Below are 12,467 nucleotides of genomic sequence, written 5' to 3' on the forward strand. Positions count from 1 at the left end.
GGCTGTCCCCCTTAAAGGGAACCTGCATTGAAGAAAATTGCTACAATTTGAAACATCATTAAAAAGTCCACCCCGGAGTAGAGATGGGATTCCAAAGTGAAGAATTCAATGCTGGAGGCATTAAGCGGTGGAGGTGGGCAGGAGGAGAGTTGCCTTAGTCCCATGGGGTGTGGAGGGAGGGGGAGGAGGGGATGGTGCTGGGGATCATGAGATGCACCCTCAGAATGGGGTGCGAGAAGGTGGTCAGTGAGAGGGTTGTTTAGAGACTAGGCCCAAGGGCCTGGCAGTCGTGTCATAAGTTGCCTAATGACCTGATGTGAGCAGTCAGGATTAGTGAATGCATCTTCACATGATAACTCCTGCCCATTGACCACCAACCTCTCAATCTACTCTACTCAACCAGCAGCACCCCCAGTACTTTAGAGCGATGCCTAAACCCTAACCCTAACACCCAGATACTCCACATCACCTTCATAAACCTAATAATTCTACCTAACAATGCTCCGTACCCGCCTCTCACTGCCCTCGAAAACCTCCAGCTTTCAGGCTTCCAATAAAAGGACCACAGAGTCAAGTTGGTGGGAGACCATGATCATTGCATTTCCTGAGCCCTGCGGAATTAGATGGCCCTCAGCATCATGGGCCTTTCCACGATTAGTCCCCCGGCACCCCACATTGCTGAGAACATTTGAGGTTGATGGTATGTCCCTGCTTTATGCTCCTTCTCAACTCCCAGCTCCATCTGGCAAGATGAGTAAGCTGCTGATGGTGTGACCACGCACCACCTCCTTCACAACCCAACCTCCTTCCCTCAAACTAGCCTTCCCCTTCTGATTCACTGCTTTCAGACTCCGAAGAATGGTCTCTTGTCCAGTTGGTGCAGCTCAAGAAAGTAGAGGGAGAAAGCAACAGTCGAGAAGGGGCCTCGTCACTTGATCTGACACTTGCCACCACCATCAGCTCAAATTCTGGTGCTGTACATCCCCTGGAAAGAAAGATGTTGGGATCAGCATCTGCCATGAGTGGGCTGCAGCCAAGTCAGAGGCTGCTGGCTCCCAGAAGGGGAAGGCCACAGGCAAGCTCTGCTGTAGAGGATTCAGCCGAGGATTTCAACGGGGCAGCAAACTGGATGCGAATACACGCTGACATTTTAGTCCATCACTGGCAATGTTGAGGGGTCTGACTCCCACTTGGCAGAGGGTAACGCACAGAGTTTGCCCTCCTTGCTATCTCTGCACCATCTCCATCATCCTGCAGGTCCACTGTAGCTTCCGTACCTGTTGCAACCTTTGCGTGGCCAGGGCACCTATTTCAATGGCCTCCCAGTGAGGATGCAGCAACGCTCTGCAGAAATACTTTAGCTCAGTGGGCTAGACAGCTGGTTTGTGATGCAGAATAAGGCCAGCAGTGCAGGTTCAATTCCCATACCAGCTGAGAATTCTGAATTCTCCCTCTGTGTACCCGAACTTCATTGCAATGTTAATGTAAGCCTACTTGTGACAATAAAGGTTATTTATTATTATTTTATTACTATTCCACAGGGGCACGTAACACGAGAGTGCAGGAGCAGCTGTGTTTTTGCGAGCGTTGGTTCTACTCGTCTTTCAATCATTTACTATAAATATCTTTTTTGGGACATACGTCTTGCACTCTGTCCCTGGATGACCCTGGTTGGGGTTTGGTGAATCAGAGGGAATCCTCATTTGATTGAGGTGGTCGGAGTTGGCTGGGGTGGGACCCAGGTTGCAGGGCGGCTTTGCCGCTGGCTGGCCTACCCCTCAGCTGTGTCTATGTCGGGATGCCGGCTGCCAATGCGAATGATGTTCTGGATGATGATCACGGCGCCATGGTGCAGGTCTTTGGTGCTCGCTTTGATGCACTGCGAAGGATCCTGGAGAGAAAATGGTGGACGTGCAAAGAGAACGCTGGTTCTCTGAGACAGAGCAACTCCCTTCAGCCCTGAGAAATCCTGCTGCATGGTGGGATGTCTATTCTGACCGACTCAGGAATTGGGGGTGGACAAGGAGTTTGTGTGAACCCGGTCTCCTGTGAGAAATGGGAGGCGAGTTCCCAATTTGAGTTTGAAAATGAGCTGCAATGCTTTAGCAATCTTGATTTGGAGGCTGGGCGCATCAGGCTCGAAGAAGCACATTGTATCCGGTCTTCGAGGCCTGGGATCGATTCGGGCCCCTGAGTACTGGCCTTACAGTCTCCTGTTCCCGATGCTCGACGAGAGGGATTGGAGATAGTCGGTCATGTCGTGTCACCTCCCCACTCCCTCCACCGTGGCCTAACATCCTAGTTTTATTTTTGAATTTTTTTCCAATTAAGGGGCAATTTAGCCTGGCCAATCCACCTACCCTGCACATTTTTGGGTTGTGGGGGTGAAACCCACGGAAACACGGGGAGAATGTGCAAACTCCACACGGACAGTGACCCAGAACCGGGATCGAACCTGGGACACCGGTGCCGTGAGGCCGCAGTGCTAACCCACTGCGCCACCGTGCTGCCCGAGGTGGCAGTGATGAAGGTGCTTCATTCAACGTCTATGCACATTCTCCCTGTGTCTACGTGGGTTTCCTCCGGGTGCTCTGGTTTCCTCCAGCAGTTCAAAGTTGTGCAGGGTAGGTGGATTGGCCATGATGAATGCTCATGGTTACGGGGGTAGGGAGGGGGAGTGGGTCTAGACAGAGTGCTCTTTTGGAGGGTCAGTGCAGACCCCATGGACCTGATGGCCTCCTTTTGAACTGTAGTGATTCCATGGGTGGAATTTTTGAGAGATCCTGAGGGTTGTTCTACGATTTGTCATAGTTTTAGCCTTTCCAAGTGACATGGATGGTGGTGGCATAGTGGTATTGTCACTGGACTAGTAAACCAGCGACCCAGAGTACTGCTCTGGGAACGTGGGTTCAAATCCCACCACTGCAGATGGTGAAATTTGAATTCAATAAAAATGTGTAATTTAAAAGTCTAATGATGACCATGAAACCATTGTTAAATGGTGCATAATCATAAAAACCCATCTGGTTCACTAATGCCCTTTAGGAAAGGAACTCTGCCATCCTTACCTGGTCTGGCCTACATGTGACTCTTGTGGGTGACTGTTCACTGCCCCGTCAAGGGCAATTAGGGATGGGCAATAAATGCGGCACAGGCAGCAATGCCCATGTTACATTAATTTAAAAAAAAATAAATTTAGTGTACCCAATCATTTTTCCAATTAAGGGCCAATTTAGCATGGCCAATCCAACTAGCATTGCACTTTTTTTTTTGGGTTGTGGGGGCGAAACCCACGCAGACATGGGGAGAATGTGCAAACTCCACACGGATAGTGACCCAGAGCCGGGCTCGAACCTGGGACCTCAGCGCCGTGAGGCGGTTGTGCTAACCACTAGGCCACCGTGCTGCCCGCATGTTACATGAATGAATAAAAAAAAACTATCCTACAGTTTTTAGACACCCCTTATCTCATTTATAGTGAAGATGAGTGGAGCAACAGCCGGGTGATTGGTGAATAGTTGGTGTGGAGGTGCGTGGTCGGGTAAGTTACGTCCTCACTGGGATTGAGGGAAGGAGCTAATTGTATCGGGTTTTTAAACTCTTTTTTTTATGTTATTCAGAATTTTGAGACTCTGTGCTTATCTCCTTCGCAGGCCCGGTCAGATCATGTATCCTGGAGAGGATTCTTCTTTGAGGTTGGCTTTTTTTTCGTGCTGTTGGAGCAGGGTGATCTGGGTAGGGCCGCACAGCAGGGTGGGGCTGGCTAATCCTTGTTTGAATTGCTGAAGTGAGAATCTATGTGCTGTGCCTCTACATTTTTGGAGCTCTTCTTTGGTTTGGGCGTAGGCTTAATGGGGGAGTTAGGCCCTCTCCTCCAAATGGTTTCCTGAGATCCTCCTCATTGTGGTTTGGCCTTCCATGGGGAGGCAACGTCATTGTCTCTGTTGAGGCATCTTGTCCCCTGGTATCCTCTTTACAATGGTGTACAGTGCTGGTCTGTGGCGAAAGTTCCTGGGCTAGCTCGGGAGTCCCAGAGGGGTTATTTTTCTCTTCACCTGGGTGAGCAGCCTACTGTTATAAACCCTGGATTGGTTCAGTGAGTTATGGGGCATTTCCCAATTATTGGACGTCTTGACGATTCCTCTTCTCTTGGGTGGTGCCGCACGGTCTACATGGTCAGCCAAAGCCATTGGCGGGAACGTGGTTCAGCAGCCAGTTGGATGGCCAGCACTCGAGCCTCACCGGCTGACCCCTGCTCATCTGGGGCAGGCTCCTGTTTTACAGGGTCCTTCCCTAGCAGGCCCTGTGCCTCCAGCCTCCTCACGTCCATAACGGCAGCTGTGGTCAGGTAGATCGCGAGCAATGCTGGCTGTGCTCCGAAATTCACTCTCTGCAGGAGGAGCAAAGATGCCATAAAGATGAATATTCCCTTGCCCAATTCCAACAGACCACATGGTGACCCCGAGTTGGACTTCAGCCCCACCCTCTACATGTCCCCTTCAAACCCACCCCTGCCCCTCAGCCGTTCCCCCCGATAAGTTGCCTTCCACACTGCACCCCTGTCCCCATCAGAGAGTGGCATTGGGCCTGTGATGTCGGGAGACTCTATCCTCACCACCCGGCCCTGCCAACAGGGGTACTGGCGGCTGTCGCAACCCTGCGGCCTCTGTCTGGTTTTCCCAGTGGGGTCGACTGTGGGAGTCCTCATCGTGTGTTATCCCGCCAGCAGGGTGGCACCTGGTTGTGCAGTGAAGAGAGTCATCTTGTGCCACCAATCACCTCCATGAGGGCTCATGTGTTGGGGCAGCCCCTACAGATGGGGATGAGACAGGGGAGTGTGCACCTGCTGGGAGGGTAGCTGCCATGTGATGTGGGTCCTGGGTGAGACACACAGGTTGTAACAACCTAGCCAGGGGCAGGATGGATGGGAGCAGGGGGCACGGTGGGCAGGCAGGGCTTGGAGACAGCTGGTGGTCGTGTGGAGTGGGATAGCTGATAGTGCCACTGGTGAGGAGTCGGCCTTGAGAGGGGCAGGGTGCCAGGGAGGGTGACAAAGGCCACGGTGCGTGGTGTCCTTTGTTTGGGGTGAGCTCTGCTAATCCCCTGCAGTGGGGCTGAGCTTCTGATGAGGTCACTGAGGACTGGCAGCACCTGGTGGGTCACTGATTGAGCTTGGACACGCCCATCCCGAATGGGGACCTGTCCGGGATCTCACAGACCTCAGTGTTCAGGTGCATCCGTTCCATCAGGGAGCCCCTATATTCCCACGCGGCCCAATACATCCATTTCAATGTGGATCGAGCCCACCAAGATGCCCAAGCAGCATGGTTCACCACCATCGCCGGGATGCCCCGGGTCCAGGGGGTGATCGATTGGATGCATGTCCCGCTACGAGCACCTGCAGATGACAGGCTGCTCTACACAAACCGGAAGGGGTTCCACTAGATGAACGTGCAGCTGATATGTGACCATCAGCTGCGCATCATGCACATCTATGACCGATACCCGGGCAGTGGGCATGACGCTTTGCATCCTGGCATCCTCAACGATTCGAGACATGATTGAGACCCCCCCACCCCCACCCCCTGGGCGACAGGAGTTATCGGGCCGGAAAGTGGAGCTGAGTCCACAAAAGATCAGCCATGATCTCATTGAATGGCGGAGCAGGCTCGAGGGGCCAGATGGCCTACTCCTGCTCCTAGTTCTTATGTTCTTATGTTCTTATCTGTAATGATATGTATTTCGGCAAGCCAGTGAAGGGTTAATTGTTACATCTCAGTGTAATTCAAACATTAGAGGACACCACCAGTTCTCAGGGAATGCTGGGTAGTTGGCAAATGAGATAGCCTGAGAACAGCATGAAGAGTAGATTAGATTAAAAAGTTAACTCAAGAATATTGTTACTGACTGCTAGATTATTGATTACTGCCAGACAGATTCAATATTACTTTATTATTAACTATAGCTCTGTAGCATGTGCGAACTTCATTTAATTTATTGTTATCCAATGATCATATAATTTACAATTCAAAAGGAGGCCATTCAGCCCATCGAGTTTCCACCGGCCCTTGCAAAGAGCACCCCACTGAAGCCCATATATCTACCCTTTCGCCGTAACCCAGTAACCCCCACTTAACATTTTTTGGACACTATGGGCAATTTAGCATGGTCAATCCACCTAACCCGCACATCCTTGGAGTGTGGGAGGAAACTGCAGAACCTGGAGGAAACCCACGCAGACACGGGAGAATTCGCACAATGAACCAGCCGGGAATCAAACCTGGGACTCTGGAGCTGTGAAGCAACAGTGCTAACCACTATGCTACCTTGCTGCCCAATAAATTTGTTTTGTTTCAATCTAATGAATGGTGGTTTCTTTGTCATCAACTCAACGGACCATTCTGGATCAAAAGGCAAAGAACAATGACATATTACTACCAAGGGTAATATAACATTATCCATTGTGTTCGTGGCCGATGACACCTATCTGGAGGTCACAGACCGACGGCGAGACCCGATACAACAACGCCTATACATCAACGAGAAGTGTGATCGAGCGGTGCTTCGGATGGAGGGGAGGAGGGGGGGGGGGCCGCGCTGGGGAGAGGGGGATGCACCGTCACATGAAACAAGCTTTTCCATCACGAGTTCCCAGCAACTATCCAAACACAGCAGCATGGTAAAGGTATGCCTTTGTAAAGGTGAAGGCAATTACGGGATTGTTGTACAGTAAGAAGCCTTACAACACCAGGTTAAAGTCCAATAGGTTTGTTTCAAATCATGAGCTTTCGGAGCACGGCTCCTTCCTCAGATGAAGAATTCCATTCACCTGAGGAAGGAGCAGTGCTCCGAATGCTAGTGATTTGAAACAAACCTGTTGGTCTTTAACCTGGTGTTGTAAGAGCTCTTACTGTGATCACCCCAGTCCAACGCCAGCATCTCCACATCATGGCATCGATGTACTTTGTGTACCTGAGATGCATGGATTCAACACAAGGTCTGGATCAAGCACAACCTGTGTAATATGTGTTAATTTACTCCTGGAGCCAAAAATAATAATGATGAATTCCAGCGAAATATTAATGTCACATGCAGCTTTGAAAGCTGCGTTCAAACCTCTTTACACTGATTAGTTTGAACTGATCTTCTGAACAAGTGTTTGCTCGGGGCACAATCCTGGATGTAAAAATCTCTTGACTATGCATATTTGCTCTATCTGCTTTTTTCCACAATTCCTTATATTAATTTCATGAGGCCCAGCACGAGCTCTGAATAGGTATCTTCTCAGTCTATTACACATTTCTACATGGCTTCCCTGATGATCTGACAGGCTCACTGTCGGAACTCCCCATGAGGCTCCAGCACCGCATTGGAACTTTATTAAAATTGAATGCCTTTTATAATGGAAACTTTCAAAAGGCAGTTACCATCGCTAAGAGAGCTCCTGCATAAGGAGACTGCAATGGCATTCAGTGCAATGAAGATTACAAAGGGATCCTGGTGCGCATTTTTTGTTTATGCATGAATATTAATTCCGCCACGTTCTGTCGACATAAAATTGCATTTCAGACGTACTAAAGCCCAACTGGAGGTTGTAAATCCCCGATTGTAGTTCCAGACCAGCACAAAAACAGAAACTGAGAGCTTTCCGATGGCCGATCTAATGTTTGCTGAGAGATTATCGGGAATCTAAAACACGGGACACAGTCTCAGGGTAAGGGGTCGGTCGTTTGGAACTCAGATGAGGGACAATTACATCGCTCACAGAGGGTTGTGAATCGCCCCAGAAGGTTGTGAATCGCCCCAGACGGTTGTGGGTGCTCCATTGTTGAGAACGATTAAGACTGGGATAGACAGAGTTTCGGCCTCTTTGTGAATCGAGGGACATGGTGTGGTAATATAATCAGGGCCCAGTTTAAGTGAAGGTCAGTTTGGAACTTCTCCTTTACAATGATTTGGAAGTGAAGGGCCAGGGTGTAAGAACTGCAGGCAGAGCAGAGTACAGCTGAGCGAACGTTATAGTGTTGGGTAATTTCCAGGAGTGTTCTAACATTCCAAATTGCAAGACTCAATGTTCACTTTCTTTGACCACAAAGCCGGTGATACCAGCCAGGTGAAAATTGACCAGTCTATTTTTAGGGCACCTTTTCCAGCACCTTCCCCATTTGGGACGCGCAGAGGGTATCCTGAAGGGGCGTGCTTAGTCACAGATGCTAATGTCCAAAGTCACCTCTGGCCCAAAGCAGGTGGGCAACAACCGTCGTACATCCGATGCTTGTCTGCAGATTCTTGATTAGGGGCTTTGAGGTTCACAGGCCTGTCCTTGTCACCAACCTTCCATCAGCGGACGTGGAAATGGAAGAAGGACTTTGGTTAACACAGGGAGATTATGGTGCTGTCATTGTCCACAAGCTCTGATGAATGCTGGTCAGATTTCGGTGACATATCAAGACAGGATGACTGGGGTCAGTTTGCCATTGAAGTCTTCTATTGCCTTTGGAACCGATGCAGTGCACTGTCTTTCTTTGCCCTTTCTCCAGTTATAATAATATAATCATCGCTTATTGTCACAAGTAGGCTTCAGTGAAGTTACTGTGAAAAGCCCCTAGTCACCACATTCTGCGCCTGTTCGGGGAGGCCGGCACGGAAATTGAACCCAGGCTGCTGGCCTTGTTCTGCAATACAAGCCAGCTGTTTAGCCCATTGTGCTAAACCAGCCCCTCTTTGAGGACGTTTTCACTACTTTTTGTCTGGCACTTCCCACCAGACCCCCACCTTTGACCCTGCCAGGAGCTCAAGGGATCGTCAGCATGCACAAGCCTCTCCACCATATCTAGATGGAGATCCACAAAAAAGGTTTCATGCTTTCAAATGTGGGCTCAATTAATTATCATCATCTCTGTCAACGGTAACAAATTTAATTTGTTAAATAAAATATGCCGAATGGTAAGGTCACTGGACTTGCAACCCAGAGGCCTGTACTAGTGATCTGGGGACACAGATTCAATTCCTTGCCTGGCAGCTGGCGGACTTTGAGTTCAATTAATAACCTGAAAGCTAGTCTCAGTCATGGTGAACTTGGAACTCTCATCAATTGTCATAAAAGCCCAACTGGTCCCCGCTTTAAGAAAGGAAATCTGCCGTCTTTACCTGGTCTGGCCCACATGTGACCCTCAGTGACGTGGTTGACTTTTAACTACCCTCTGAAATGGCCTTGCAAGCCACTCACAAGGGCTGGCATTGCCAGCGATGCCCACGTACCATGAAAGAACAATTTTTAAAAAACTCTTCTAAAAATGGACTTGAAATGCCAGTGACAATATCATTGAAAATTCTCTTGCTCATGATTACCCACAAGAACTATTTTAAGGACTATTATAGTCCCTTACTTGGAATATATTTCTATACAGTGATCTAAAATAAAAGTTAAACCTCGATGTGTTAGTAGAGAAATCCACAAATGGGTTCTCCACGACTATCTCGTGCAAGCCTATCCTCACCGGTCAATATGCATGTTGGGATTCATGTAACTCCACACGCTGTAAGATTGGTCCATCAGCAAACTTGTAAATAGGGCTTCGAGTGATCTGCTCCACTTAGAAGCTTGAGGCAGAAATAACATGCATCAAAGTTATCCAGCGGGACAAAAGCTATCCTGATCAGATCATTGCTGTGTAATGTGCAAACTTGCAAATGGGCCAGAGCGACACTTTTGGACCCGAAACGGGCCTGCTCTATAACGAATTACCCTGGAAAAGCAAAGTGCCTGAAAAACCTGGACAACAGGTTAGAGAAGCTGTTTCATGCTGTTCCTGTACAGTGGCTACGCATGTGTCACTTTCCACGAACAGGATGCTGCTGTCAGATCAAAAAGATGTCCTACCTACCGCACAATTGAGCAATGTTGTGCCTGAATTTCAGTGCTGGTGTGATGTCAGGTACGTAGGCTGTGCACTCTCGGGATTGGTTGATCAAGTGAAACTGCATGTGCCTCCATTTGTTCGGAATAGGCAATAATACACCGTACTCAATTAGCCAGTGCTCGCAAGACCCAAAACAAAATGTCTGTTGTCAGATATGACTGACACTTGTTGAACAATCCTGACTGTGCTAATAGCTACTCTGATACCCCATTTAAGATAATCAGTTAAGCTCATAACGTGGCTTCATAGACCATAGAATTTACAGTGCAGAAGGAGGCCATTCTGCCTATCGAGTCTGCACCAGCCCATGGAAAGATTACCCTACCTAAGCCCCCACACTTCCACCCTATCCCCGTAACCCAGTGACCCCATCGAACCTTTTGGACACTAAGGGCAATTTAGCGTGGCCAATCCACCGAACCTGCATATCTTTGGCTTCTTTAAGCTTGCTAGAAGCGACATGCATTCATACACGGGGACCCGTTCTCTGCAAACAAAAGGAATATGTTCAAGCCTTATGCCTTCTTTGAATTTCCCAAAAGTCGGGGGAGGCAGTGGTATTGGCACTGGACGAGTAACCCAGAAACCCAGAATCATGAACTGGAGACCCGGGTTCAAATCCCGCCATGGCAGATGGTGAAATCTGAATTCAATAAAAATCTGGAATTAGAAGTATAAAGGTAAGCATGAAGCGATTGTCGTAAAAACCCATCTGGTTCACTAATGTCCTTTAGGGAAGGAAATCTATCGTCCTTACCTGGTCTGGCCTACATGTGACTCCAGACCCACAGCAATGTGGGCGACTCTTAAATGCCCTCAGGGATGGGCAATAAATGCTGGCCCAGCCAGCGATGCCCACATCCCATGGACGAATAAAAAAAGCCTGTAATTCCCCATCGCTTTCCCATTGGCAAAGCATTGACCAATTAGGGGTGAGTTGCCAACCAATCAGTACCCTTTTCTCCTGCAGCCTAAATCGTTGCGATCATTTGAAATTTGTTATTCTTGCAATTGTCTTGATGAGTGACAAATAGATTCAGCAACATGTCTCTCTTTTCAGCAATACATTCATGTTTTGTATTTCGAGTTCACAGTCGTTCTGTGAAGCAACTTATAGTTAAGAAAGGTTCATAAATCTGCCACTTTATTTCTGTTTGGAACTTTCCTGGATAGAAGTCAGTCACACCTGGGGAGGCTCAAGGTGAAGAGTCAGTATGCATAACATCCTTTGCATTATTTAGGATTAACTCAGAATAAAATATTCCCAAATAACATTGAAGTTTGTTTATTATTTATAACATAACCAATAGGACTGCTTTTAATGTTCATAAGCTGGCCTGTAGGCTTCATGTTTATTCAATCACTTTATTCATGAAAAATATAATGCAGATCATAGGACCTTATTAATTTGATAGGCTTCAATGGGAATTGCAATATTTAACCTTCACTTATTGAGAAACAGTACTGCACACATCATGGACAGCTGGATTCAGACCTTGTACTGGAGCAATGAAGCTTTACTGCAGACTGTATGTTTGCTTCATGTTGTCAATTGATATCGTTATCATCAATGACCGAGGATCTTTTCTATTCTTGCAACAGACAATCTTCCCTTGCAAGATGTCACCTGAGGAAAACAGAAACGTATCACTCTAAGCATGCAGAAATAAGTGCCTAATGTGCAAAAACAGCAACTTCAATGTGGATTAAAAATCTACTTTCCCCTCTGAAGAGTGTGGAATTTGAAATACGGAAACTTCATTCGACATTATCATCCCAAACAAATTCAATAAACCTATACAAGGAATTACACAGAGTTGTTCCAAGTCACACCTCAAACATAAAAGTCACTTTCTTTGAATGACAATGGGCGAAATAAGAAATTAGGCAGGGATGGTGGGGAAAATCATTCTGAAGGAATTCTCTGACCAAAGCACCCCTTGATTAGGCAACTGTGATAAATGGCTGTCACTGCCTGTAGAGGAAAACCTAAAATCTGGACTTGCTTTAGGAAGCTGACGACAGTAGTCCTGTCCATCATTGCTACAAAGGTCCATTCTGACAAAATACAGCTACTTCCATTCATAGTGAATAATTAATGGAATGAAACTTCCCGGGGTACTTCATACAAGGGCGGCACGGTAGCACAATGGTTAGCACTGTTGCTTCACAGCGCCAGGGTTCCAGGTTCGATTCCCAGCTTGGGTCACCGTCCATGCGGTTTCTGCACGTTCTCCTCGTGGGTCGTCAGAAAAAGGGGATTGGTACCTGGCGCAGAACTGTTGCCGACGCTCTGGTATCTCGCTGCCGGCGCTATCGAGGTTTGCCAGCGGGAGGAAACAAATAGGTCAAAATGACCCAGTTGCATCCTATTAATGGGTTGGAAACTGGGTTCTCCATGCCTCCACGATTCTCTGGTCTTCTGGGCTGGGATTCACGTGAGTGTGGTTTGGCGCTGGTATTTTTCAGCGTGGCCTTGGCGCAGTCAACCTTGCGGTGGGACAAGGGGGTAATTCTTTAAGGTAGGTGCCCCCAAGGTCCAAG

The 12,467-nt window shown here is 48.1% G+C and overlaps 1 protein-coding gene across 4 annotated transcripts in view; it reads right to left on the reverse strand.

The window, feature by feature from the left end:
* Nucleotides 1-11,192: 11,192 nt before the first annotated feature.
* prmt3 (protein arginine methyltransferase 3) overlaps nucleotides 11,193-12,467 on the reverse strand; it is a 273,568-nt gene continuing 272,293 nt past the window's right edge. For all 4 annotated transcript variants that reach the window (XM_038808358.1, XM_038808357.1, XM_038808355.1 and 1 more), the window contains one exon: nucleotides 11,193-11,550. In XM_038808358.1, the coding sequence (XP_038664286.1) occupies nucleotides 11,491-11,550 (60 nt within the window). In that variant the 3' untranslated portion in view covers nucleotides 11,193-11,490. The remainder of the gene's footprint in view (nucleotides 11,551-12,467) is intronic.

This window comes from Scyliorhinus canicula, chromosome 9 (assembly GCF_902713615.1).
Source record: "Scyliorhinus canicula chromosome 9, sScyCan1.1, whole genome shotgun sequence".
Taxonomy (NCBI): domain Eukaryota; kingdom Metazoa; phylum Chordata; class Chondrichthyes; order Carcharhiniformes; family Scyliorhinidae; genus Scyliorhinus; species Scyliorhinus canicula.